Below are 26280 nucleotides of genomic sequence, written 5' to 3' on the forward strand. Positions count from 1 at the left end.
CTATAGAAGCTTGCCTGAATTTATCTGATCTTTCTCGATTTTCTGGCGCTGAAGGAAAAATGGCAAAGCTGGGATCCGTTCTTGTTTTAGCTTCTGAACGAATAAAGTCAGCAAACACAGAAAATGGTGGGAAGGCCACAGAATGTTGTCTCTTGTACTTTGATCCATACGATATCCATTTTTCTTGGATATTATAAGGGAGTTTTCCTGCAATCGGGCTCACTCCATGAGCGGTGTCAAGGTAAGACAACCCAGGAAGATAGCCATCCAGCTTGGCTGCCTCCAGTTCTGCAAGCAGGTCTCCAAGATCACGCAGCCTGTACAGATCTTTACCTGATATCTTAGGGAAGCTTTCCAATTTAGAAAAGAGAGCTCTTTCAATAGCCTCTGATGAACCATACATTTCCTCTAGCCTCTCCCAAGCCATTTGTAGACCTTCAAAAGGGTGCCTAATATTAACTGATTTTAGTCTTCGTACCTGTTCAGATGATTCTCTTCCGAGATATTTGATGAGCAAATCCATCTCTTCCTCTGGCTTAAGGTCAAGGTCTGCAATAGTACTTTTGAAAGATGATCGCCAAGCCCAATAATTTACAGGTTTATCATCAAAAGAATTCAGTCCAGAAGTTACCAACTGACTGCGTGCAATGAATTTGGCCAGGCTGTAAGTGTCTGACATATGCTCAGGACTACGTTGTAAGTTACGGCTAGAAGCTTGGTCTCTTGCATATTCTGCAGTGCGTTGGAGGCTGATCTCTTTGGAAAACTCTGATGCTGATACATGGTCTACTTCCGTGAAGGCTGCTGCTAAAATTTCTGCTTCTGCTATGGCCGCATCTCTTTCTTTCTCTTCCTGCAGTGCCTCTAGTGTTGCTTGAAGTCGGGCTTGTTCCACTTTAATCTCAATTTCTTTCTTTGCATGAGCCGCTCTTGCCTTGGCTGCCTCTGCCCTCGCACGAGCTTTCGTGACGGCTAAACTGGCCGTTGAACTTCTTGATGAGGTGGAAGCTTGAGAATTTGAGCAAGCATCATCACTTTCTTTGTGCATGCGATGGCGCAGTGATGATTTAGATTCACTTGAAGACATGATCTTTGTGCAGGCTAACAAACAGAGATATTCCTTTATCTCTCTGATAGATGCAGTTGTTAGACAGGCATCCCCTCCATCTTTCCAATTTGCTGCTTATCTTTTCACTGTCACTGGCCTCACTGTTTTAATGGATCCAGTTATCCAGCCGCTAAACACTTCCACAATAAACTCCACGAAGGTGCAATTTATGAAGTTTTATCATGAAAAGTGTGAAACTACAAAGAGAAAAATACACAAACATGAATTTCACAAAATAGATAGATCATTAAATAAATGAGCATTCTCAAGCACACAAGGCAAAGAACCAACAACAATACAGTTGAATCAACAGCATAGATTAATACTTTGCAAACTTGAGTAGGAAAAATGTAACAAACATGCTGAATTAAGTGCTACATTACATAACACAACAATAAAGAACTAAATGCTCACTTAACAAAATCAAACAGTCACTTACAGATATTGCATTTCAAAGGGCTTTGATAAGCAAGATGAAGATGGATGTCTGCAACCACATGGAGTACCTTGCACAACTAAACCACTGAAGGAATATGGCCTACTTCCTCTTTAAAACAGGAAACCATTGGAAAACTAAGGAAAACCCCAAAATAAGTATCAAAATAAAAGTCCTTGTTGAAACCGAAGTTTAAAGTCCAGCACACACAGACAATATAATCATCAGAGATGCACACAATTACATTTAGAAATAGACAAGCTTTGTTTCCAAATGCACCAAGCAAAGATATCCTTTCAATTTTATAAACTTGTATAAACCCAGCCAATATAATCACAATGAACAGATCCAAAATAAAACATTTAACATAACAACTGCAAAGCCTCTAAATCGTAAACAAAACGAATTTGCACTAAATTCAGCATAAACTCCAGCACAATCTACATATTTTTAAACCCGAACCTCACAGGGATTGGCTGCCTACTGTGTTTTTCGTTTGATATTTGCATAAAGTCAAGGACTGCCTAACCTTTTTGACACTCTCAACGCTTTCTCCGGTCCGCTGTCAATCCCAAAATGCACTGCGCGAGCGTGAAGATCGACTTCCATAGGAATGAATTGAAAACGCTCATTCCGCTCCGGACACGCACCGTGAGTCTTCTAAGCAGACCATTAGTAAATGGACTTTTGAAGTGGTTTTGGTTGCTTATGATGCACACAACCTGCCCTCGCCTCTAAGTAAGAGCCCATTCTACCAGGAGTGTGGCCACTTCGACAGCTTTATTATTGGGGCTCTCCCTCCAAGAAGTCTGTGATACTGTGGGCTGGTCTTTCCCACACACATTTATAAAATTTTACAGTCTGGACCTGCCTTCTACTCTAGGCTCTCTCGTCCTGAGTTTGTGCCTACACAGCTTCACACCAGGACACTTGTCAGTATGGCGCAGTGGGCATTTCCTTCCCCATAGCGTCATCTTTTGGGCACAGCGCCAGTCTCACGTTACTACTGTAGCCGTTGTTCTCTGAGAAAGGAATGAGATGCTGTGTCCTTTTACCATACTTGGTACGTGAGCGGCTTGCTTCAGCCAATCAGAAGCTGACGCTGCTTTGTTCCGGGTAACCCTTATAGCCTCCGCGTTACACCGTCACACGTCACGGGGTGACACAGCAACTTTTATAATTATAGTTGCACATGTGCTTCAGACGCAGTCAAGCAGAGGTGTTCCCCATAGCACCATCTTTAAATGCAGTGTCTTGTTTCCTTCTCAGGGAACACTGGTTACAGTCGTAACCTGAGACAAGATAACGAGAATAACAACATGTTTTTATGAAATGTAGTGGAGTAAAAAGTATTATGCTTTGGAATATAGTAAAGTAAAGGTAAAAGTTTCCCAAAATCAAAATACTTGTACAGATTCTTGTAAGCCAAAGATAAAATGTAGCCACGTAAGTGCTGTAACAAAGTAAAAATACTTTTTTCTGTCATCCAAATGTTTTTAAAATGTGACCAATGCCAGCGCAGTGCTCTTTGCTCATGTTGTCTGCCTCCACGCTGCTGAATCATTGCAGATTCTGTTGATATGGCAGAATTTAATTTCATTAATTTCCCTCACAGATTACGGAGAGAAACAACACGAGTGGATGGAGGAAGCCACAAGTCTGGCAGGTGCAGTATCATTCAGTACAGATTTGTATTGTGCTCTTACAGTCTTTTGTCAGTATTTCTGTTTAAATGATTTCTTGCGTTATGCTAGATATTTTTAAACGGCTTTACGGTGTACATTGGGATGAGAAATGCATTTAGTCTGGATAAAAAAACTTCTAAGATCATAATCTATCATTGTCATAAGTGGCAAATGTTTTTTTGGCCTTTATGTATTTTTCTGTTAGATGTGGGCAGCAACGTTAAAAAAATATGACCTGAGAACATTTTTCTAATGTTCCCATTACAGTTACGAAAATGTTCTTTCTGAATGTTTTCTGAATTAGCCAATGTTCTGTGAGCCTTCCCTGTCAGATGGAATGCTGATTTTGACAGTGCTTCAGCTCATAGCTTTGTCTAATAGTTTTACTCTTATCATCATTTAAGCCCGATCTTCAGAAGAAGTCCAGACATGACAAAGTCTCCTATGACCAAATCAGAGCAGCTGTTGAGGATAGATGACCATGATTTTACAATGAGACCAGCGTTTGGAGGTGAGCATGAGCTGCTTATAATATCCAGATATATCTGAGATATCTGCACACAAACACTGGACACGCGAGAGTCACTGTATCGCTCATGCTTGAATATGTGTTGCACATTGACTCGTGGTTAATACTTAATATGTTTTGTATTTATGGATGGTTTTAATTATTTAGTCCATGTTATGCAGTCTAACCTTATCTACTCTGAAATGATGTTCTTCCTCAGTGTTTCTGTCTAGTTTTCCAGTAAAAGTAAATATTCTTAAATCGAGATACATTTGATTTGATTCATGTCTTGTTTACTGAAAATGTAAAACGTTGTTTCCACTTTGAATTAAGATTATTCTTCTGACCCCACTGGCAGATATTTGTTCTTGTTTTAAGCACAAACTCACTTCATTTTGATGAATTTTTCAGTAAACAAGACTTAATATCTTCAGTCATTTTGCTTCTCCAGTAAATGTATCTTGATGTAAGAATGTTTAGATATTTGTGTTGGAAAACGAGAGAGAAATACTGAGGAAGAACATAATTTAGTAGTGTAAAACACTAGACACACATATATGCAATTGGCAGAGACTTTAGTTAATTTTTATCATTTTTTCATCCCCTTTGAGAAACATGTTGAGAAAATACCGTTTTGCTCTCCACTGCAGAGAAGAGCATCCGTTTCATAACTCGTAACATTACAATACTTTTGATGACCTCGTTGGCTTTGGCTTGTCATGTGTAGAATATTCTGGCACTGGGGAAAAGGAAAACCGAGTCTGTCGGCGTCTCTGTGATCACTCGTGACCCACTTGCATCTGAGCGCTCGTGTCCCTGAGCTAAAATAGGCCACAAACACAGCGGCGCTAAATCCCGTCTGCTCACACACACCGCATTACTGGAGGCACCCTGCACATATTTTCTAGAATCAAATTTATTTTATGATAATGACATCCTTTCATTATTATCAATAAAACTGTTTTCTCTTCGACAGGACCACCGATTCCAGTAGGTGTGGACGTTCAGGTGGAAAGTCTCGACACCATCTCTGAGGTCGACATGGTGAGTGTTAATTAAGAGCACCTCATAAGTGTTATTATTATTATTATTACACAAATCTAGCTCTTGAGGTAAAGTACAGATAAGGGTTATTAAGGGTTATTATACAGTAATGGCCAAAAGTGATGTCCGGAGGGGGGTTTGACTAAACCATCAACATATGAGGAAAATATTCCGTATTTTTTTAAATATTTTAAATATGATGGAAGAACAAAACACTAAACTTAGTGAAAGTATTATCTGACAAAATTATTTGTCAAAAAAAGGCAAACTACAGCTACAGGAAAAAGCACACACTGACTGTGTGCCGGTACTCTCTTGTTGTTGCATTTATTCATGATTTCTTTGTATGACAGCCTGGTCCAAAATTATGTTGCACAATTTGGCATGTTTCATTGCATTATTATTATAAATAAAACAATCGACTCCAAGCACAACTACGCAATATGACTACAAAATATTTGACCGATTTTTATTCATATTTGAATAGGGTGAAGATGTGAATATTCCTCGGCATCACTTTTGGACACTACTGTATGTTACTGTCCACCAGTACTTGGGAATATTACTGTACTATACTATACTATACTGTTACTGTACTATACTTAGGGATAGTTGTGTCTGGATGAGTCGTGTGGAAAGTGCTGATGAATGTTTCCTACTGTGTTGCTTGGTGGTTATTAATCATTAAATGTAACACTGATGTCAGTATTCATATTTCTTTGTGTTATATGTAAGATTGTCCCGTGCCTCACTTGAACTGGTTCAGATGTTTTCGATTCTGTGTTAAAAACTCAGTATGTACAACATCTGATGTTTCCCATCAGGATTTTACGATGACACTGTATTTGAGGCATTACTGGAAAGACGAGCGCTTGTCCTTCCCGAGCACCAACAACCAAAGCATGACGTTCGACAGCCGGCTGGTGAAGAAGATCTGGGTGCCCGACATGTTCTTCGTTCATTCCAAAAGATCTTTCATCCACGACACAACCACGGACAACGTGATGTTACGAGTGCATCCAGACGGCAACGTCCTCTACAGTCTGAGGTGAACCTGTCCGAAACCAGATGTTAATGAGCCTCTCTAATAATCTCATGCCTGAATTTAACTTAAAATTAGAATACAGCATAAAACATTTGAGAATAAAGCAGCGTTTCCATCCCATGTGTTCAGGAGATTAAAATGGCCACTTCCTGGGAAATTGGCTCAAAATATCAGTAATAAAAGTGTAAGTTTCTGCAATCAGGCGGTTTTTCCCTCCATCATAAACGAGTGTGTCTCGAGCGTCAGACGAAACACAGTAAACGCTGTCATGTTCTCTAGCGTTCGGGAACACACTCGTGTGAGACGCTTCTGGAGGGAATCAAACCAAATCATTCAGATTCAGAACCACCAAACCAACATTTGAGGTGCTGCGATGCCATTGGTCGGCTGGTTAGTCCATTAAACCAATCACAGCCTCTGCTGGGGCAAAGTCACATGAGGTCATTTTTAGGGATTTATTCAGTAAATGTGTTTCCATCGTAGTTTATGTGAGTGTCTTCTTGTCGAATTAAAAATAATCCGCCTGAATTGAGTGCATATCCACATTTTTATAAACTATGCACATCTTGAAGTTTCCATCCAGCATTTTTATCTGATATCCCAAAATTCAAAATAGGCGGTGGGAAATGACAATCCTATGACAAATGACAATACAGCTCAAACTATTCAATATGACCATAAACAATACAAAATTGCTATAGAACTCTTAAAATGCAACAGTTAAGGCCCAATGTACTCAAGGTGAAGTTAATTTTTCATTCTTTGCTACAGGGCGAAAGGAGTTTGAAATACATTTGCAGTGATATACCTGTTTAGATGAATGTGTAAATATGTGCGGCACTTTCCTCTCAATAACAGAATAAACAGAGAAAACAGCAGTTCAGAAAGCATATGATCATGGAGATGTGGATATGCAACGCATTCTCATCCTGGGGCGTCATATACTGACGCTTTTGACATTTCGTCTACATCCAACGCACATGGCACCCTTTAGCGTCAATATGACACTCACAGAGCTTTGTTCGGTTATGGGTAGGTTTAGGTCTGGGGTAGGGTTAGGGTTAGACCGCTAGGAGGCGCCTTCTGGCCCATATCTATCTGCGTCTCATATTGACGCTAAAGGGTGCCATGTGCGTTGGATGTAGGCAAAATGTCAAAAGCGTCAGTATATGACGCCCAGTGCCGCTGCAAGCAATTTTGGTGCCCTAAGCATAATTCCTTTATGATGCCCCCCACCCCGACCCCGAGAAAAAAAAACGTTGTTTTTGCCAGTTTAACTTTTTATTACCAAACATAAAACTCAGTACCAATAACACAATAGCAGGATCACAGTATAAGACTTAAGAACACTAAAAAGAGAAAGTAAAATCTTCACAGCTTTGCTGACTTTGTAAACATATGTAGAATAGCCAACACACACTACACATATGAAAGTGCAAACTTTTCTTCAGTAACAGAACAGCAAAATAAAAAAATAAAAAACTCAAAATAATCCAGACATGTTTTTTCCCAAATTCAATGTCACTTTGAATAAATTACATTTATTAGACAAAATATTCAAACAAAGAATCTCTTAAAATTATAAACATTTAAAACTGAAAGCATGGCAGCCAAGGAGTTCTCCCCCTTTATTCCTTATGTATCAATTATTTGATAAATATAATATAATATAATATAAAAGCATAATAGAATGAGGTGCAATAATGCACACAATTAAACAATATTGTTATATCATTCATAATGACATTTTATATTTTTATATAGGCTATTTAACAGGAATTGTTAGCCTACCATGTGCACTGCACTGACTGCTAACATTAACTGTTACTGAGAAAGTATTAACCACCGTCACGTCAAAATAAACCTTAAACTACTGCTCAATATCTAAAGAAAGATAATAAAGAAAGTAACAGCTAGCTGACGTCAGTTAAATATGTATTGCTTTGTATTAGGTAATGTTTAACAGTAAAATCTCAATTTAGCTTGCACCGAAGTTATAAGTTATAATAACATAGTTTGCTAACATTAACGTCAGCAAGTTCGATGCGCATTACGATTAACAGCAGCACATGCAGCACATTTCCCGTAGCCTATTTAAGAATGATTAAACATGGACTTGCCTGCAAGTGATGCACGGGCATCATCTCGCAGTTTCTTCTTCTTTCTTTTCTCAGATCCTAACTTCTGCTGTCTTTTAGGGGCCATTTCCAAAAAAGTTGCCTACTGTCTGTCTGTCAAACTTCTTCCGCGTTCGTCCTTCGCAAAGGCGCCCGCGCGAACAACCGGCACGGATCATCCAACGCGGGGGGGGGGCAGTACTTTCTAGACTAGAGCAATTAAATTATCTTGTTCCCCCTTTTTTGTTACATATACATGGCTAAAATGTGCCAAATAATATTTCTATAGGCTAATGAAATAATATCGGCATTATAATTTTTTTTTCATTAGGCTATTTTTGGTGCCCCCTCAGCACTTGGTGCCCTACGCACAGCGCGTGATGCGCGTGGTGGGAGCGGCGGCGCTGATGACGCCCCAGGATGAGATCGGGCTGGGATATGTTTGCTCTGAGATTCAGATCTACAGTCATGTCACGTTTCGATTAGTCGCTTTCGATTAGAATCACAGCTTCAGTTTCTGCTATAAAGCGGCTCTCAGTGTGTTCATGTTTTTACTCGCGTCTGAACAGAAGAAATGAACCGGAGAAGATTTACACCTCAGAGAAGGCGGAGCCTCAGAGCCACACCCACCTGTTACATCATCACCACTGACCAGAGCCACACCCACCTATTACATCACCATCGCTGACCAGAGCCACACCCACCTGTTACATCATCACCGCAGACCAGAGCCACACCCACCTATTACATCATCATCACTGACTAGAGCCACTCCCACCTGTTACATCATCACCACAGACCAGAGCCACACCCACCTATTACATCACCATCGCTGACCAGAGCCATACCCACCTGTTACATCATCACCGCAGACCAGAGCCACACCCACCTATTACATCATCATCACTGACTAGAGCCACTCCCACCTGTTACATCATCACCACAGACCAGAGCCACACCCACCTATTACATCATCATCGCTGATCCGAGCCACACCCACCTGTTACATCATCACCGCAGACCAGAGCCACACCCACCTATTACATCATCATCCCTGACTAGAGCCACTCCCACCTGTTACATCATCACCACAGACCAGAGCCACACCCACCTATTACATCACCATCGCTGACCAGAGCCACACCCACCTGTTACATCATCACCGCAGACCAGAGCCACACCCACCTATTACATCATCATCACTGACTAGAGCCACTCCCACCTGTTACATCATCACCACAGACCAGAGCCACACCCACCTATTACATCATCATCGCTGATCCGAGCCACACCCACCTGTTACATCATCACCGCAGACCAGAGCCACACCCACCTATTACATCATCATCACTGACTAGAGCCACTCCCACCTGTTACATCATCACCACAGACCAGAGCCACACCCACCTATTACATCATCATCGCTGATCAGAGCCACACCCACCTGTTACATCATCACCACAGACCAGAGCCACACCCACCTATTACATCATCATCACTGACCAGAGCCACACCCACCTATTACATCATCATCATCACTGACCAGAGCCACACCCACCTATTACATCATCATCGCTGACCAGAGCCACACCCACCTATTACATCATCATCGCTGATCCGAGCCACACCCACCTGTTACATCATCACCGCAGACCAGAGCCACACCCACCTATTACATCATCATCACTGACTAGAGCCACTCCCACCTGTTACATCATCACCACAGACCAGAGCCACACCCACCTATTACATCATCATCGCTGATCAGAGCCACACCCACCTGTTACATCATCACCACAGACCAGAGCCACACCCACCTATATCATCATCATCACTGACCAGAGCCACACCCACCTATTACATCATCATCGCTGACCAGAGCCACACCCACCTGTTACATCATCACCACAGACCAGAGCCACACCCACCTATTACATCATCATCGCTGACCAGAGCCACACCCACCTATTACATCATCACCACTGACCAATGGGAGCCGCCGGAGCAAACTTTTCCAGATAGTTGACTTTGACAAGCTGTTTCAAACTCCAAACGAATTTGATTTGGCCTGGTTTTGTATGAAATAATGTCACACCAGTTTGCTCTTGAAGTATTTCGGGGCCTATACATACGTTTCTTTGAAGAAGAAAATAGTAAAATACCTAAAAACCAACAATGTTACAAATGTTAACTACTGAACTGACAAAGATTTCCATCAGGACCGTTTCATTAAAATGAATCTCCATATTGACAGTTATGTTAGAGTTATGTTATTGTTAGCGGTTTGGTTTTGTTGTGGGCAAACTAGCGGCCATTACTAAAACAGTAGTAAAACTCTTCCATAACATGATATTTAAAAATCAAATGTGGAAATAACAGAAGATGAGCTGGTCCGTTCCTCTTCCGATGCCTCTGGACGACGTCATGAATCCTGTGCGTCGCCTGTCTGACTAACGCTCGATGTCTCGTGTGTCGTTGCAGAGTGACCGTCACTGCCATGTGTAACATGGACCTGAGTCGATTTCCACTGGACACACAGACGTGCTCACTCGAGATCGAGAGCTGTATGTACACAGACACATCACACTTTTCTCCATCTTCACTAAAGTCCATGTGAATGTGGTGTCGTTGAACTGAAGGATTCAGATGCATGTGGTGCTGGTCATTGGAGATGTGCCTGTTGATGTGATGAAGTGGAGTACATGTGTTGTTTTCTCAGATGCGTACACTGACGACGATCTCATGCTTTACTGGAAGAAGGGCAACGAGTCGTTGAACACAGACGACAGGATTTCTCTGTCCCAGTTTCTCATCCAGAAGTTCCACACCACAACTAAACTTGCGTTCTACAGCAGCACAGGTAACAGCGCTCACGCTCCCTCATATCTGATATGTTTTATGCTAAAGTCCTTGAACTTGACAGGTTAGCACCATTCAGTTCTCTGAACACTGCAAAAATGATCTTCCTACTTTGTTTTTTTTCCAGCGCAAATATCTAAACATTCTTAAATCAAATTAAATTTACTAGAGAAGCAAAGTGACTTCTGCTTAGTTTAGCTCGTTCATTCAACAGCGGCACGCGGATCAACATGACCTCCAACAAACTCTCTGCTCGCTGTTGGTGAGAATGAAAAATCCAGCCAACATTCACCTTCTGTCATATAATCTCGCCGTATTTGAACTTTTCTGATTAATCTTCTTCAGATAAAGTCTGAGATGACGTTGTGTGTCCATCTCATCCCTCAGAGTCGTTCAGTAGCACTTCCTAATACTTGTATTTTCTCTCTTGGTTTTTGTTATAACAAGCTTCACAGCTTCCCAGAACGTTCTCTCAAGGTTCTCTCAAAGTTTTGAACAAACAGTCTTTCAGTAAAAAGACCTGTGGCTCCTAAAGGAACAAAGGAAGGGACACACTCGGTCGTCAGATGTAACTCAATATATATTAACAGAACAGAAAACTAAACAAGTGCAAATGTAGTGTCAGTAAAATCAGTAATGTAGTGTGTAGGATGTAGGCATGAACTGTAATGTGGCTCTAGTGTAAGTGCAACAACGGAAAAGACCAGCAACATAATGTGGAGCACCGAGGAGTAGAAGGACTCCTTTTAAAGGGCATTAAGATAGGGCATCCAGGTGAGTGTGATGAGCGTGGAGTCACCCATCGTCTAGATACCGGATCATCACAAACATTAATAGAATGTTTGTTCAAGGTCTTTAATAATGTTCTCAAAACGTTAGCACTAAAACATTATATATACATCGTTCATCTAACGTTTTTCTGAAACATTTTTGTTGGAAGTTAGTCTAATATATTTTTAAACATTACTACTCACTACTTTCTTTCAGATGGTTCAGAGAACATTGTTCCCATAATACTTGCAAAACAATAAAACATTCGCATAGACAAGAATTTATTTTAAAGTTTAAAAAACTAGACATTCAAAGAACATTCAGAACAAACGTTTTCATAACTTAATAAATAGCATAGCATTAATAAAACTTTTTTATAACATTATTTTGTTAGCTGGGTACATATGTTGTTTTGTTAACCCTCTGGGGACCAAGGTGTTTTTGGAGCCCTTGAGATGTTCTGACATGTCTTGAAATTTGTGCTTTTTTCAGTTATTTATAAACATGTTAATGGCAAAGGTGTAAAATCACTCTATATAGCACAAACAGGGCTACCAAAATATGCGGGCAACGTGTATGTAGATGTTTGTATTTTTAAGAGAATAATGTTTATGCGTGGTTATTGGAAAAAATAAAAATGAAAGTGGCTGAATTAAGACCACAAAACACATATTAAATATGTGTCCACAAGACTTTTGTCTAATTGATGTTATACCTTTGAGTACTGGCTTCAAAATTATGTGAAAATAGTCTTGCTTTATCGTTCACAAAAAAAAAATACATTGATTTAAATGGTGTAAAACAGGTTTTGCTTGGAAAGCCAATATGCGAGGGGGGCGTGAAGGAGTAGTTTACACCTGGGATGTCCCACCCACTCTGCATAATGACTCTGAATAGTCATTCATTCAGGTGTGACACTGACTGAGCCACAATGCAAGGACAATGTATTTAGAAGAATACTTATATTGACCATTTAAGATTTCGCTTACATCTATCTTGTAAATATGTTTAGCTATTTTATTAAAAATGTTACAATTACAACAATAATTACAATTTCAACAATATTTCAAGTGTACTCTTTCTTTGTAAAAAAAAGAAAAGAAAGAAAAAAAAGATTATAGGCCTACATTTTATCATATGTATTCATTAGTTTGAATATAGCCAACATTGGAACATCTAACATCTTAGTCTATGACTTTATTTTTGACAAAAATAGTGTGACTAACGCCTGACTAACGTTGTTTTATTGAAATATCAGGGCATATAAATGTTAATTTACGTTGCTTATACAAATACATTTTATTTCAACATATTCCAGTCGATTTTTACTCATCTCAGTAGGCTATGGCAAAGCAGTTTATTCTTTCACACACAGACACGCGATTCATATTTAGGCTAAACACTCTTTACAAATATGTACCCTTCATTCATCTCACAGAAACGCGAGTCATATTATAGAAATGCGATTCATCTTTTTGCGGTTTACAGGCCTACACTAACGTTACGTTATTCCACACTTGAGAAAATAAAACAGCCTACCTCACTCCTCAGCGCGATCTGCTGCTCATATCAGGAGATATTTCGCCTCATCAGCACTGTGGAAACTTTTCTCCATAAAGGCTATAATGTCTCACTCGCGACCATGCTCGCGACGCGCTTTGTTTACAGCTGATGTGGGCGTTTCACAGATCTGAAATGGTTCTCAGAATTTGCATTTGAATAGCGCGCGCTCTCCGGGGAGTGGTCAAATTACTGTGAATCATCTCGTAATGAGGTCGACTGGAGTCGCTCTCTTTGTATACAGATTACAGAAACTAAGAATATTTGTTTTTTATATAAATCACTTCAATTAAAAGCTGCGATCTCAAGCTTTATGCCCGTGGGTCTGTTTGCCTGTTTGACTGAATTTTCGCGGAGTTATAGATCATTTTCGAACGCGTTTCAAATGGGAGTTTACTGACAGAGAGAAGGCAGAAATCGCATCATCTTATTTTTTCTTTATTTGTCAAAAAGCAAAACACTTTATTTTTATTGTGAGTATACAGAAAAAAATAGAAACTGAACAGGATCGATTGATGTATTACACGAAAATGAAAGATCAAAATTAACAGAGCATTTAGTGTTTATTTTCATTGCTAAAAAAAAAAAACGAGCAAAACCCCAGAGGGTTAAATACGCATGATTTCAGAACTGTGCTTTTGTTGGCGCACTTATCGCTGTGCTTTTCTCGATTGTTGTCAGAGTTCTTCAATACTGCATCTGCTGTTACTCTACAGTTAGCTCTGGTCCTCGAGCAGCGTACAGTAACGGGTCAACAGCAGTGGGTTATTATCCCTCCAGCAGCCTCAGAGTGGAGGTTCGTGTTCATCCGCTCTGTCCTAACCTCTGGTCTGAGACTGCTGGTCTGAGACTGGTCTGCTGGTCTGAGACTGCTGGTCTGAGGCTGCTGGTCTGAGGCTGTTGGTCTGGTCCGAGGCTGCTGGTCTGAGACTGCTGGTCTGAGACTGCTGGTCTGAGGCTGCTGGTCTGAGACTGCTGGTCTGGTCCGAGGCTGCTGGTCTGAGGCTGCTGGTCTGAGGCTGTTGGTCTGGTCCGAGGCTGCTGGTCTGAGACTGCTGGTCTGGTCCGAGGCTGCTGGTCTGAGGCTGCTGGTATGGTCCGAGGCTGCTGGTCTGAGACTGCTGGGCTGAGGCTGCTGGTCTGAGGCTGCTGGTCTGCAGCTGCACCTGTGCATTAGTGCTGAGGTTTTAACAGTGACCCATTGAATAATTCATTTGGAACTATTTTCATTGGCAGTGCAAACACAAAATTACTGTATTCTGTCTAAAAAAGCTACTCCATATTAAAGTGACCCATGAATGTTGCTGAGACTGGAAGAGTTTGGTTCATGTTGTTCATGTCAAAAAGATGCTATTTTCTGCTGCCAAAGCAAATCCACTTTGATGAGATTAATACGGTAAAACCCATGCCATCATTACTGATCGTATCACTGTGTATCAAGTGCTGAGATTCAGATATGCTGATGTACATTGGGTTTCTGACCAATCAAAACAGACTAGGCCACCTGACCAATCAGAGCAGACCAATCACAACAGACTGAGCCATCTGACCAATCAGAGCAGACCAATCACAACAGACTGGACCATGTGACCAATCAGAGCAGACCAATCACAACAGACTGGGCCATGTGACCAATCAAAGCAGACCAATCACAACAGACTGGGGGGCCATGTGACCAATCAGAGCAGACCAATCACAACAGACTGGACCATGTGACCAATCAGAGCAGACCAATCACAACAGACTGGACCATGTGACCAATCAAAGCAGACCAATCACAACAGACTGGACCATGTGACCAATCAGAGCAGACCAATCACAACAGACTGGACCATGTGACCAATCAGAGCAGACCAATCACAACAGACTGGGGGGCCATGTGACCAATCAGAGCAGACCAATCACAACAGACTGGACCATGTGACCAATCAGAGCAGACCAATCACAACAGACTGGACCATGTGACCAATCAAAGCAGACCAATCACAACAGACTGGACCATGTGACCAATCAGAGCAGACCAATCACAACAGACTGGACCATGTGACCAATCAGAGCAGACCAATCACAACAGACGACCAATCACAACAGACTGGACCATGTGACCAATCAGAGCAGACCAATCACAACAGACTGGACCATGTGACCAATCAGAGCAGACCAATCACAACAGACTGGACCAAGTGACCAATCAAAGCAGACCAATCACAACAGACTGGACCATGTGACCAATCAGAGCAGAACAATCACAACAGACTGGACCATGTGACCAATCAAAGCAGACCAATCACAACAGACTGGACCATGTGACCAATCAGAGCAGACCAATCACAACAGACTGGACCATGTGACCAATCAGAGCAGACCAATCACAACAGACTGGACCATGTGACCAATCAAAGCAGACCAATCACAACAGACTGGACCATGTGACCAATCAGAGCAGACCAATCACAACAGACTGGACCATGTGACCAATCAGAGCAGACCAATCACAACAGACTGGACCATGTGACCAATCAAAGCAGACCAATCACAACAGACTGGACCATGTGACCAATCAGAGCAGACCAATCACAACAGACTGGACCATGTGTCCAATCAGAGCAGACCAATCACAACAGACTGGACCATGTGACCAATCAGAGTAGACCAATCACAACAGAATGGGGGGCCATCTGAAAGAGCTGAAGGTGCAGTTGATATTATGAGAAAATTCAAGTTTTTTTAGACTTGGATCCATGTAAACCTATTGTAGGACACATTTAAAACATAATTAGGAACCTTTAACATAACAGGGACACTTTAACCTGAAGTTAATCGAAATATGTCCAGCAACATCTCAGAAACGGTCCAAGCTGTAGTTCTAAGTTGGTGTTTTAAACAGACACTACAAATGAAAAGAAGTTTACAAAACATCTGTATGTCGAGCCATACCTGCCATAACGCTTCCCCCGTTGTGCTGTTGGAACATCATGTCTAAATGTCTGGCAAAACAAGTCCTACACCATTCGCAAGTCTTGTGGAGTGTAGCGCTGGGTGAAGAGGAATGAAATCATCTGGCTGTTTCTTTGAGTAACAGTAACTTTAATAATATTGTAAAAACTCGCCTGCGAACACTGCCGTATCATCGCAGCACTTTAATCTACATCTGTCTTTTCCAGGCTGGTATAATCGGCTCTACATACACTTCACTCTCCGGCGACACATCTTCTTCTTCCTGCTGCAGACGTACTTCCCAGCGACACTGATGGTCATGCTGTCCTGGGTGTCCTTCTGGATCGACCGCAGAGCTGTGCCGGCAAGAGTTCCTCTCGGTAGGACAAACTCCTCAAACTCTTGTGATCAAATATAATTAGACATTCCCTAATCTCTCAGTAATTATGTAGTGTAAGGAAGAGATTATTCAGTTGTACAGAGAGAATCTTAAAAATCAGGTTGTAACAGTTCTCAATACTACAAAAATGCATTTCTTACTCTGTGTTTTTGTCTTATTTTCCAGTATAAATATCTAAACATTCTTAAATGCTTTAAATTACCATAGTGCATGAAATGTGCTGTATAAATAAACTTGCCTTGCCCTGCCTTAAATCAAGCAAAATTACCAGATATTAAGAATTATTAAAATTGAGTTTATGCTTAAAACAAGAACAAATATCTGCCAGTGGTGTCAGAAAAATAATCTTGTTTTCCCTTTGAATAAAGTTGATCTTTCTGACCCCACTGGCTGATTTTTCCCCCGTTTAACCCTAAACTCACTTTTTTCAGTAAACAAGCTTGTTTTTTACCCAAAAATTAAAATTCTGTCGATATTTACTCGCTCTCATGTCGTTCCAAACATGTAAGACTTTTGTTCATTTGTTCATTTTGTTCATTTGTGAATTTTTTAATGAAATCTGAGAGATTTGTCTCTCCATTGAAAGTCTTTTTAGCCAATATGTGCTTCCAATGCTTCAAAACATTAATACAGAAGATGGTCAAATAAACCGGTTTAATCAAGGGCTAAAGAGAGTTAAATCTGTTGACCATATAAAGCGATCGTGTCTCTTCAGAAGACTTGAGTTAAGATATCTTTATGAACGTTTTGGAGCGCCTGAGCTTTTAGGTGAATAGACTTTCAATGGAGGAACATGTTTAGAATATTTACTGTATATATTAGATATTTGTGCTGGAAAACAAGACCACTGACTAAGTACTTACTACCTACTAACAAGACTAAATACTGAGGAAGAAAATAAATTTTTGCAGTGAAAATTATATCCAGCCAATGCTTTCACACAGGCATCACGACCGTTCTTACGATGTCCACCATCATCACCGGAGTCAATGCCTCCATGCCCAGAGTCTCCTACATCAAAGCTGTGGACATTTACCTGTGGGTCAGCTTCGTCTTCGTCTTCCTCTCTGTTATCGAGTACGCGGCCGTCAATTACCTGACCACCGTACAGGAGCGGCGAGAGAGGAAACTCAGGAATCAAGTAAGACGCCACTTTTCGCTTTGCCAAGATATTGACTGTCTGATGCTGGTAGACAAAAATGATGAGAGGAAAAGAGTAATACAGAGACATAATGAAAATTCCCATTTAGAGCCATTTAGTTTTCCTCAGTTACTGTACTTCAATATATTTTCAAGTATCTGTGCTATACCCGAGTATTTGTCTGTTAGGAAACATTCACTTCACTACATTCCAAAGCATAATATCATTCTTTTTACTCAATTTCATTAAAAACATATTGTTCCTTGTTATTTCGAACTGAAGAAATCGCCGCGCGATACCCAAGCTGAGATGCGATAGCGATGTTGGGTTTGTGAACGAGACGATTCTTTCCAACAAACATGTTGAATTAGTTCACAAATCACACTGAAGGATTCATTCCTGAATCAGACTGATCCGATCGCAGCTGTTCTTGAGTCAACACACCGGTTCAATGATCCAAGGGATAAGTATAATAATAAGTATAATGTATAACAAGTAAAAACTTAAACTGACTAGTACTGACTAGGATAAATCAAGCGTAGCGTCAGTTCTGGCAGGTTACGTTAGTAACCTCCACCTCCCTCCACAGCTCCTCCTTCCTCCCCAGCTCCTCCTCCCTCCACAGCTCCTCCTCCCTCCACAGCTCCTCCTTCCTCCACAGCTCCTCCTCCCTCCCCAGCTCCTCCTCCCTCCCCAGCTCCACCTCCCTCCCCCCAGCTCCTCCTCCCTCCCCCCAGCTCCTCCTCCCTCCCCTCCAGCTCCTCCTCCCTCCCCTCCAGCTCCTCCTCCCTCCCCTCCAGCTCCTCCTCCCTCCCCTCCAGCTCCTCCTCCCTCCCCTCCAGCTCCTCCTCCCTCCCCAGCTCCTCCTCCCTCCCCAGCTCCACCTCCCTCCCCAGCTCCTCCTTCCTCCTTCCTCCCCAGCTCCACCTCCCTCCACAGATCCTCCTCCTCCCTTTCCAGCTCCTCCTCCATCACTCCCCAGCTCCTCCTCCATCCCTCCCCAGCTCCTCCTCCTCCTCCATCCCCAGCTCCTCCTCCTCCATCCCCAGCTCCTCCTCCTCCATCACTCCCCAGCTCCTCCTCCATCCCTCCCCAGCTCCTCCTCCTCCTCCTCCATCCCCAGCTCCTCCTCCTCCATCCCCAGCTCCTCCTCCTCCTCCATCCCCAGCTCCTCCTCCTCCTCCCCCCCCAGCTCCTCCTCCTCCTCCTCCCTCCCCCCAGCTCCTCCTCCCTCCCCCCCAGCTCCTCCTCCTCCCTCCCCCCAGCTCCTCCCTCCCCCCAGCTCCTCCTCCTCCCTCCCCCCCTGCTCCTCCTCCTCACCCCCAGCTCCTCCTCCTCCCTCCCCCCCAGCTCCTCCTCCTCACCCCCAGCTCCTCCTCCTCCCTCCCTTCCCAGCTCCACCTCCCTCCCCAGCTCCTCCTCCTCCTCCCTCCCCCCAGCTCCTCCTCCTCCTCCTCCTCCTCCCTCCCCCCAGCTCCTCCTCCATCCCCAGCTCCTCCTCCTCCCTCCCAGCTCCTCCTCCTCCCCAGCTCCTCCTCCCTCCCCCCAGCTCCTCCTCCTCACCCCCAGCTCCTCCTCCTCCCTCCCTCCCCAGCTCCACCTCCCTCCCCAGCTCCTCCTCCTCCTCTTCCTCCTCCCTCCCCCCAGCTCCTCCTCCATCCCCAGCTCCTTCTCCATCCCTCCCCAGCAGCTCCTCCTCTCGTTAGTCAGGATTCTGCATTATGATTCCCCTTGAATCAGAATAAATTCAGAAATTGTGTACTTCGTCCACCACTGTCCATCCCACAGCGCTACTTTTCCATTGTTTTTCAATGTAAACGCAACAGACAGACGTCTTTAACCATTGCACTCGTGTCTTTTGCATTGTCTCGCGTACGACACAGCGTTCTAAAAACAGGCGCCCTAACATGAACATGAACATGAATGAACCGGCCCCTAACATGTCCGTCTCTCCTGTGTTTATGGCTTAACATTGCAGTTGCCTTGCACATGTGGAATAGCAAACCCAGACGAGGACATGATGATGACCACATGCTACAGCGACGTGGATCCCAACACAACGGGGACTTACGGGATGCCGGAGAACGGCGGGAGGCAGGAGAGGATCTTGGCGCAGCTTACCCTTGCCGACGGTCAGAGCACGGGTCGGGTCAGAAGCTCACGGAGCTACGTCAACATCTGGATAGACACTCATGCCATAGACAAGTACTCACGAGTGATCTTTCCGGGCGCATACACCCTGTTTAACATCATCTACTGGTCCATCTACTCCTAACGGGATCAGTCCACTCCAGCGGCTCAGAGAACGCTCAACGACCGTGACCACTGGGTCTCTCCGCCTTCATGATCCAGTGTCTCGAACGCTTCTCTGTGTGTGTTGTATGTTTTTGTTATTTAATGACAGCAACTTTTTAAGGAAATATTTGTTTGAATAATCTGTTATTCCTCACAAATAAAAAGGAGGAACTGATCTGGGAAAAGCAGCCCTTTAAAGGCACTGCGATTAGATGAATATGTAAATATGTGCTGCACTTTCCTCTCAATAACAGAATAAACAGAGAAAACAGCAGCTCAGAAAGCATATGAAAATGGAGTAGTGGATATGTTTGAAACATCTGAGATTCATATCTACAGTCACGTTTATTTATACAGCACTTTATACAGTAGATTGCTTTAAAGCAGCAGCTTTACAGTATTAAACATGACAAACAGTGTCAGTGTCTCTTTCAGCTTCAGTTTCTGCTATAAAGCGGCTCTCAGTGTGTTCATGTTTTTACTCGCGTCTGAACAGAAGAAATGAACCGGAGAAGATTTACACCTCAGAGAAGGCGGAGCCTCAGAGCCACACCCACCTATTACATCATCACCACCGACCAATGGGAGTTCAGAGGTGTTTACCAGCCGGAACGAACATTTCCAGATAGTTCACTTTGACAAGCTGTTTTTTTAACTCTTGAAATTCGTTTTGTCCTGGTTTTGTTCGAAATGACGTCACACCAGTTCATTCTTCGATTTCGATATTTCGGAGCCTTTATCAAGCTACAAATATCACTACCCAGCTAACAAAAATCTGTTCTAAGAACATTTTGCTAACATTCCCATTAAGTTATGAAAACATATCTGAATGTTCAAAACAGTTTTATTAAACAGATGTGGAGATGATCTGTGTAAACGTACAGCCGCTCTTCACACAAAACAACAGATTCTGTAGCAAAGACAATTTCATAATTCAATCATAAGTCAAGTTTCCTCACACAAGCTTCCTCTGCTGGCGTTCACATGAACCTTTCTGCATGATTTTGATATTTTATATTGACATGTTGAACATAAAACAACATTACAATATCTGTATTTACTAATGCTTTTTATAATGTAATTTTTCATGTTTACTATTAACTGTGCTGTGTTGCATATTAGTTATGAAAAATGCATAGTTTATTTTTATGTTTATTTTTATTCGACAGAAGAAAAACAAAGCATTGATGTTGTTTGATTCTGCATTGTGCATTACTCTTCTGTACATATGGATGATGTTAAACCTTTGTTTTAATCCTTCTGAAACATTAATGACTGTTGTTCTTGTTCGGGATGGTCTAATCTCCTGCTAATGGACGTGAAGCGAACGCTGGGACGCTTCTCACTGGACTCCAGCCTGTAGATATAGTCATTGTTCGTGTCATGACTCTTAGGATCATATTTTGTGTTTTAGCTCATGATTTACACTTTTTATGATTGTTGTAGAATTTATACAAACCCTGTCTAAACCTGTGACTTCTCATCACACTAGACATGAATAAACAGCGTTTTATTAAGCTTGTTTCAAGTTGTTTTAATAAATGCTATTTCCATTACATAAGCATTTATTTTCTGAAGTACAGTACGGTTCCTTATTGGCATCAGTGTTTCCATGAAGAACTTTTAGAGAAGAATCCATGGAATCTTTCCATTTCACAAACTTATGAGAGTGGAAAGGGTTCTTTAGATTTTCTGAATATTCTTCACATAAATAAACAAAAAATGTAAGAACTGTTCAGTGGAAGGTTATTTGCGGAGCCATTCTTCTGTGTTCTTCATCGCAGTAGTTTCCTCTCTGATGACTCACACTGATCTCTTGTTTGCTTGTTGTGCATTAATATATTTTTTTCTGTTTTGTGCATGATCTTTGAACGGGAATCTAACATGGTTTAATCGGCACCACTTCACACCATTAAAACCCTTTCTGTCCACTCAGGATCAGGGCTGTGAAGAAACAAATTACAAATACTCACGTTACTGTAATTAAGTACTTCTTAAATCAGACATTTTACTTTTTAAAGTAGTTTAAAAATTGTGTACTTTTACTTGAGTATTTTAAGTGATGTAACCGCTACTTTCCCTCCGTTTGTGGTCGTAACATTCTTGCTTTAATTTTATCTTTATCCATCAGCGTGATTGGATAGGGAGTAATCGGTGACTCCCGTCAAATCAAACCTCTCCATTTAACTACAGCAGGAGATGGTGCAAACTCATGTGGAAGCTGTGATGGATTGTTTAATTAACCATAACTAACATTTATTTTCCATGCAGGAATAACTTTCATATGTTTTTGAAACCTAAATGTTTCCAAAAACTTTAGTCAAAGTCAGTCAGTCAGTGAATGAAACTAGACAGATGTGTAAAGATAAAAACTCATGAGATTGAGTAACACAGCTTCTAGTAACAGAAGGGTTTGCTGGATATGAAGAACCGGATCATACTGTAGGAAAATTAGCGCATCCTTCAATCATCAATTTAATCGCAAAATCAGCATTTAATTCTTCCTCTAATTTAAAGGAACTTGTTAAGGTAAATGCTTACCTTACCTTAATGACTACTGCTGATGATCTATGCCTACAGGGCCCGAAATCAGGTGTGAGGTTGCGGGTATACGCGGCCCGTATGGACTCTACAGACTACGGCCGGAGCTAGAGGTGAATGGCATAGTCAGGGGTTTCATCTATTTTATTACAGTCAATATATAATCCATTATCATTGCCATTTACATTTAATGTATTATAACATCATTCGCAGCTATTGACATTCAGGCTCTTTATCCACTTATCCTGGAAACACGTTAATGTTGAGCCTTGGATAATGATGAATATTAACATGAAATTAATGAATCAAGATTTACCTCAGAATGTGCTCTTCTAACTGTCTCAAGACGAAGATAACGGTATTCTTACATGGTTGGTTTAGCTATGATGCGATTGCCGATGTTCTAAAATTGTTAACCCTAACTGCCCAAAACCTGACTGGCGCAGACTTTAGGCAACTATTGTCAACTCGTCTAGACTGCAAATCTGAGCAAAAGTTGAGGTGTATTCTAGCCTTAAGATGTGAGGTAAGTATTAAGGTAGTTTCAATGTAAAGAGCTGTGTTAAATTTAGCTAGTCATATAGTTTTACTATGTAACACAGATCATTCCTATTGGCCTCTTCACCCGTAAGAGTTGGAGTGAGCTGTTTGTAACCACAGCGTGGAGAGGATTTCATAGTTCAGTTCAGCCTAAGAAACCTCTCCGTCTGTGAGGACGAACATGAGCTGAGCCGACTCCTCTTCCCCATCAGGTGTTGGGGTGCAAGCGGAAGACAACACTGGATATTTGTGTCAGGCTAAACATACTAATAATGTTTAGTTTATACAGCGCCTTACCCAAGCTCAAGGACGCTTCACAATAACAGTAAAGAACAGGCAATCAGCACATGCATAATAAATGGACAATAGACATTTGCCCAGCCCAAGAAAAGAGGCTAATGGTTGTGAATTATGGAGAACTAATAAAATGCTTTTCTGGATTTATTGCCCTAGTTCAAAAGTTAATCACTGACATTTGATTTGCCATAACTACTGCCAGATATCTGACCTGTCCTCTCTCTGGGTCAGACTGAGTTTAAAGAGCTTTATTACAAGGTCAGGTACTGTACTTCATTTTTCTGCTTCTAAACACTTTTCTGAACAAGGTTTGTTTCATCAACAGATGATTCCTTAGATGGTTACCTTTTTTAACGAGTTATTGTTAATAATGTTGCTCATTAGTCATGACTCAGATGGGAAACGTTGGTGGCTGTTGAAGAGATTCCCCTTCCATATATAAAGCGATGAGTGCTGAAAAAAGCACTATATAAATTAAACAAATTATATTATCATCAATGACATTTCCAGCAGAATCCGACCTGACAGCTCAAATTATACATCATGGTTATAAGCTCACCCTCGTGGATCTGAGTAAGAGATCCAGCGGGACCAGAATGCCAAGAACCCTGATTTGAGTCCATTTATACAGAACAAGAAAAAAGCTTCATACCACAAAAAACAAAGATCAACTGTCATGTATATTTCATAAGAGTTTTCACGGCTTTATTTTTCATGGTTTTTGGCAGGCTTTTGAAGCAATGCATGCTGAGTAATCTCAGGTTTGTGCACAGGCTGATCATGTAGCTTAAATCAGGGGCTAATGTTCATTTTTGGGTGAACTATCCCTTTAAGAAAACACTAGTTTAAAAGAGAGGAAACAACATCTCCTCACAGGACGCATGTTTATGCGCTTCCCCGTCAGGCGAACCTTCAGTCATTCGTCCATTATAACACTGTCAGTGATAATACTGCCCCCCCCGGCCTCCTCTCCTCCATCGGCCGCCTCTCCATCCCTCTCTTCCTCCTCCTCCATCAGTTCTCTTCTTCCACACGGGCATCTCCGGCAGAGGCGCCTGGATCTCAGACGGCCGTCCTCCGCGATCAGGAACTCTTCCCATCAGGATCTGACGAGTCAAGTCGAGTCAGCCTCATTTATACAGCGCTTTTACAATACACACTGTTTCACAGCAGCTTTACAGAGATAACAGGAGATTACAGTAACAGAGAGTGTTTAGCTAACCCTAACTCTAGAATAAAGTTATTGTCCAGATAAAGTTAGTTTGACTGACTGAACCATAAGCTGGACGTACCCTGTTGACGGCGCAGGCGGTGCGCTCTCGGCTGGAGCCGCTGCTGGTCTTCCTCATGTGGCAGACGTCCTCTCGAGCGGCGAGCAGATGAGCCACGCTCACCGACGACTGCAGGCGCAGAGAGAAGCGCTTCGGCTGATACGCCCGGGCCATCCGGTCAATCCTCACCTGACAGATACACACACAGATAAACTCACAGCTTTGCTTTCCTAACACTCAACAGCACATGCATCTGTCTGCCATTTCTGTGAGGGAACAGATGTACAGATATAGGTGGACAATCAGTGTCAGTGTCTCTCTCAGCTTCAGTTTCTGCTATAAAGCGGCTCTCAGTGTGTTCATGTTTTTACTCGCGTCTGAACAGAAGAAATGAAGATGATTTACACCTCAGAGAAGGCGGAGCCTCAGAGCCATGCCCACCTGTTACATCATCATCACCACAGACCAGAGCCACACCCACCTGTTACATCATCACCACCACAGACCAGAGCCACACCCACCTGTTACATCATCACCACCACCACAGACCAGAGCCACACCCACCTGTTACATCATCACCACCACCACAGACCAATGGGAGTTGGACACAATTGCATTATATATATTGTAATTCTGCCTTTTTTCGAGTTTCTCTTAATTCTGACTTATTTTTTCACAATTTCAAGTTTAAATCTCATTATTCTCACTATTTTCTGCACAATTCCTAGTTTATATCCATTTATGACTTTTTCTTTGCAATTATGAGTTTATATCTCCATTTCGGATTTTTTTCTTTGTAATTAAGTCAAGTCTCCTTTATTTATACAGAGCTTTTCACAATACACATCATTTCACGGCAGCTTTAGAGAGAGAACAGGAGAATAATGCAACAAAGTTTTTACTAGAAGAGAATAGCGTCACAGTCCGGGTTAAGTTCAGTGATGGTTCATTTCTGTTTAAACTAAATTATTCATTTAGTTCATATATATATATATATATATAGCAGCTCTGGAGATAACCGTGATGTCATCGTCCAGCTCAGTCCAGTTCCTATATAATGGTGTCAACAGGAGATCAATAATATTGATGAATATTAAATGTTCTTATCTCAAAACATCTCAAATTCTGACTTTTTTCATTCGTAATAATGAGTTTCTCAAATTCGGACTTTTTTTCTTCATAATTACAAGTTTATCTCCATTCTGACTTTTTTCTCTGATAAACTGTGTTGTTTATAAAGCTAGAGAGTGTGTGTGAGGTGTGTGTGTCCGTGCCTTGGCTCTGTCGGACCAGCTGAAGGACTGCACCGTCACGTCCAGCCGCTTGATCAGCATCCGCCGCCGACACTCGTACTCCGCCGCCAGCGCGCCGTTGATCTTCTCCAGCTCGCCCTGAACAGCACACACACACACACACACACACACACACACACACACACACACACACACACACACACACACACACACACACACACACTCTTAGAGCTCACAGCCACAGCTGGGTTACATCCACATGTGAACCCAATCTTTTCAAAGTTTGCAAAAAAGAAAAAAACAAACAAATGTGAATTAGGTGCGTTCCCATTATTCACATTAACTCTTTCACACAAAAATGTCCTCAAGCGAGCCTAAAACTGTGAATTAAGGGATTTTTCCCCACAAAATGTGTAAGTTCTATCTGTCGTTCCTGATGCGATCCTCTAAGTGTGCGTAACCCACGCCGCAG

At 42.0% G+C, this 26280-nt stretch overlaps 2 protein-coding genes across 2 annotated transcripts in view; one reads left to right on the plus strand and one right to left on the minus strand.

Moving 5' to 3' along the window:
- LOC311280335 (gamma-aminobutyric acid receptor subunit rho-1) overlaps positions 1 to 21458 on the plus strand; it is a 38824-nt gene extending 17366 nt beyond the window's left edge. Inside the window, exons 2-10 of the mRNA XM_084392433.1 lie at positions 3160 to 3210; positions 3634 to 3740; positions 4714 to 4781; positions 5606 to 5829; positions 10425 to 10507; positions 10663 to 10803; positions 16298 to 16450; positions 17415 to 17611; positions 19590 to 21458. Coding sequence (XP_084248559.1) covers positions 3160 to 3210; positions 3634 to 3740; positions 4714 to 4781; positions 5606 to 5829; positions 10425 to 10507; positions 10663 to 10803; positions 16298 to 16450; positions 17415 to 17611; positions 19590 to 19886 — 1321 coding nt within the window. The 3' untranslated portion in view covers positions 19887 to 21458. The remainder of the gene's footprint in view (positions 1 to 3159; positions 3211 to 3633; positions 3741 to 4713; positions 4782 to 5605; positions 5830 to 10424; positions 10508 to 10662; positions 10804 to 16297; positions 16451 to 17414; positions 17612 to 19589) is intronic.
- Positions 21459 to 23399: 1941 nt separating this feature from the next.
- The window catches only part of fam98b (family with sequence similarity 98 member B), a 14013-nt gene continuing 11132 nt past the window's right edge, over positions 23400 to 26280 (minus strand). The window contains exons 6-8 of the mRNA XM_084392434.1: positions 25830 to 25946; positions 24577 to 24744; positions 23400 to 24390 (exon numbers count right to left, since the gene is read on the minus strand). Coding sequence (XP_084248560.1) covers positions 24223 to 24390; positions 24577 to 24744; positions 25830 to 25946 — 453 coding nt within the window. The 3' untranslated portion in view covers positions 23400 to 24222. The remainder of the gene's footprint in view (positions 24391 to 24576; positions 24745 to 25829; positions 25947 to 26280) is intronic.

The sequence above is a fragment of the Rutilus rutilus genome, assembly GCF_951802725.1.
Source record: "Rutilus rutilus genome assembly, chromosome: 21".
NCBI lineage: Eukaryota > Metazoa > Chordata > Actinopteri > Cypriniformes > Leuciscidae > Rutilus > Rutilus rutilus.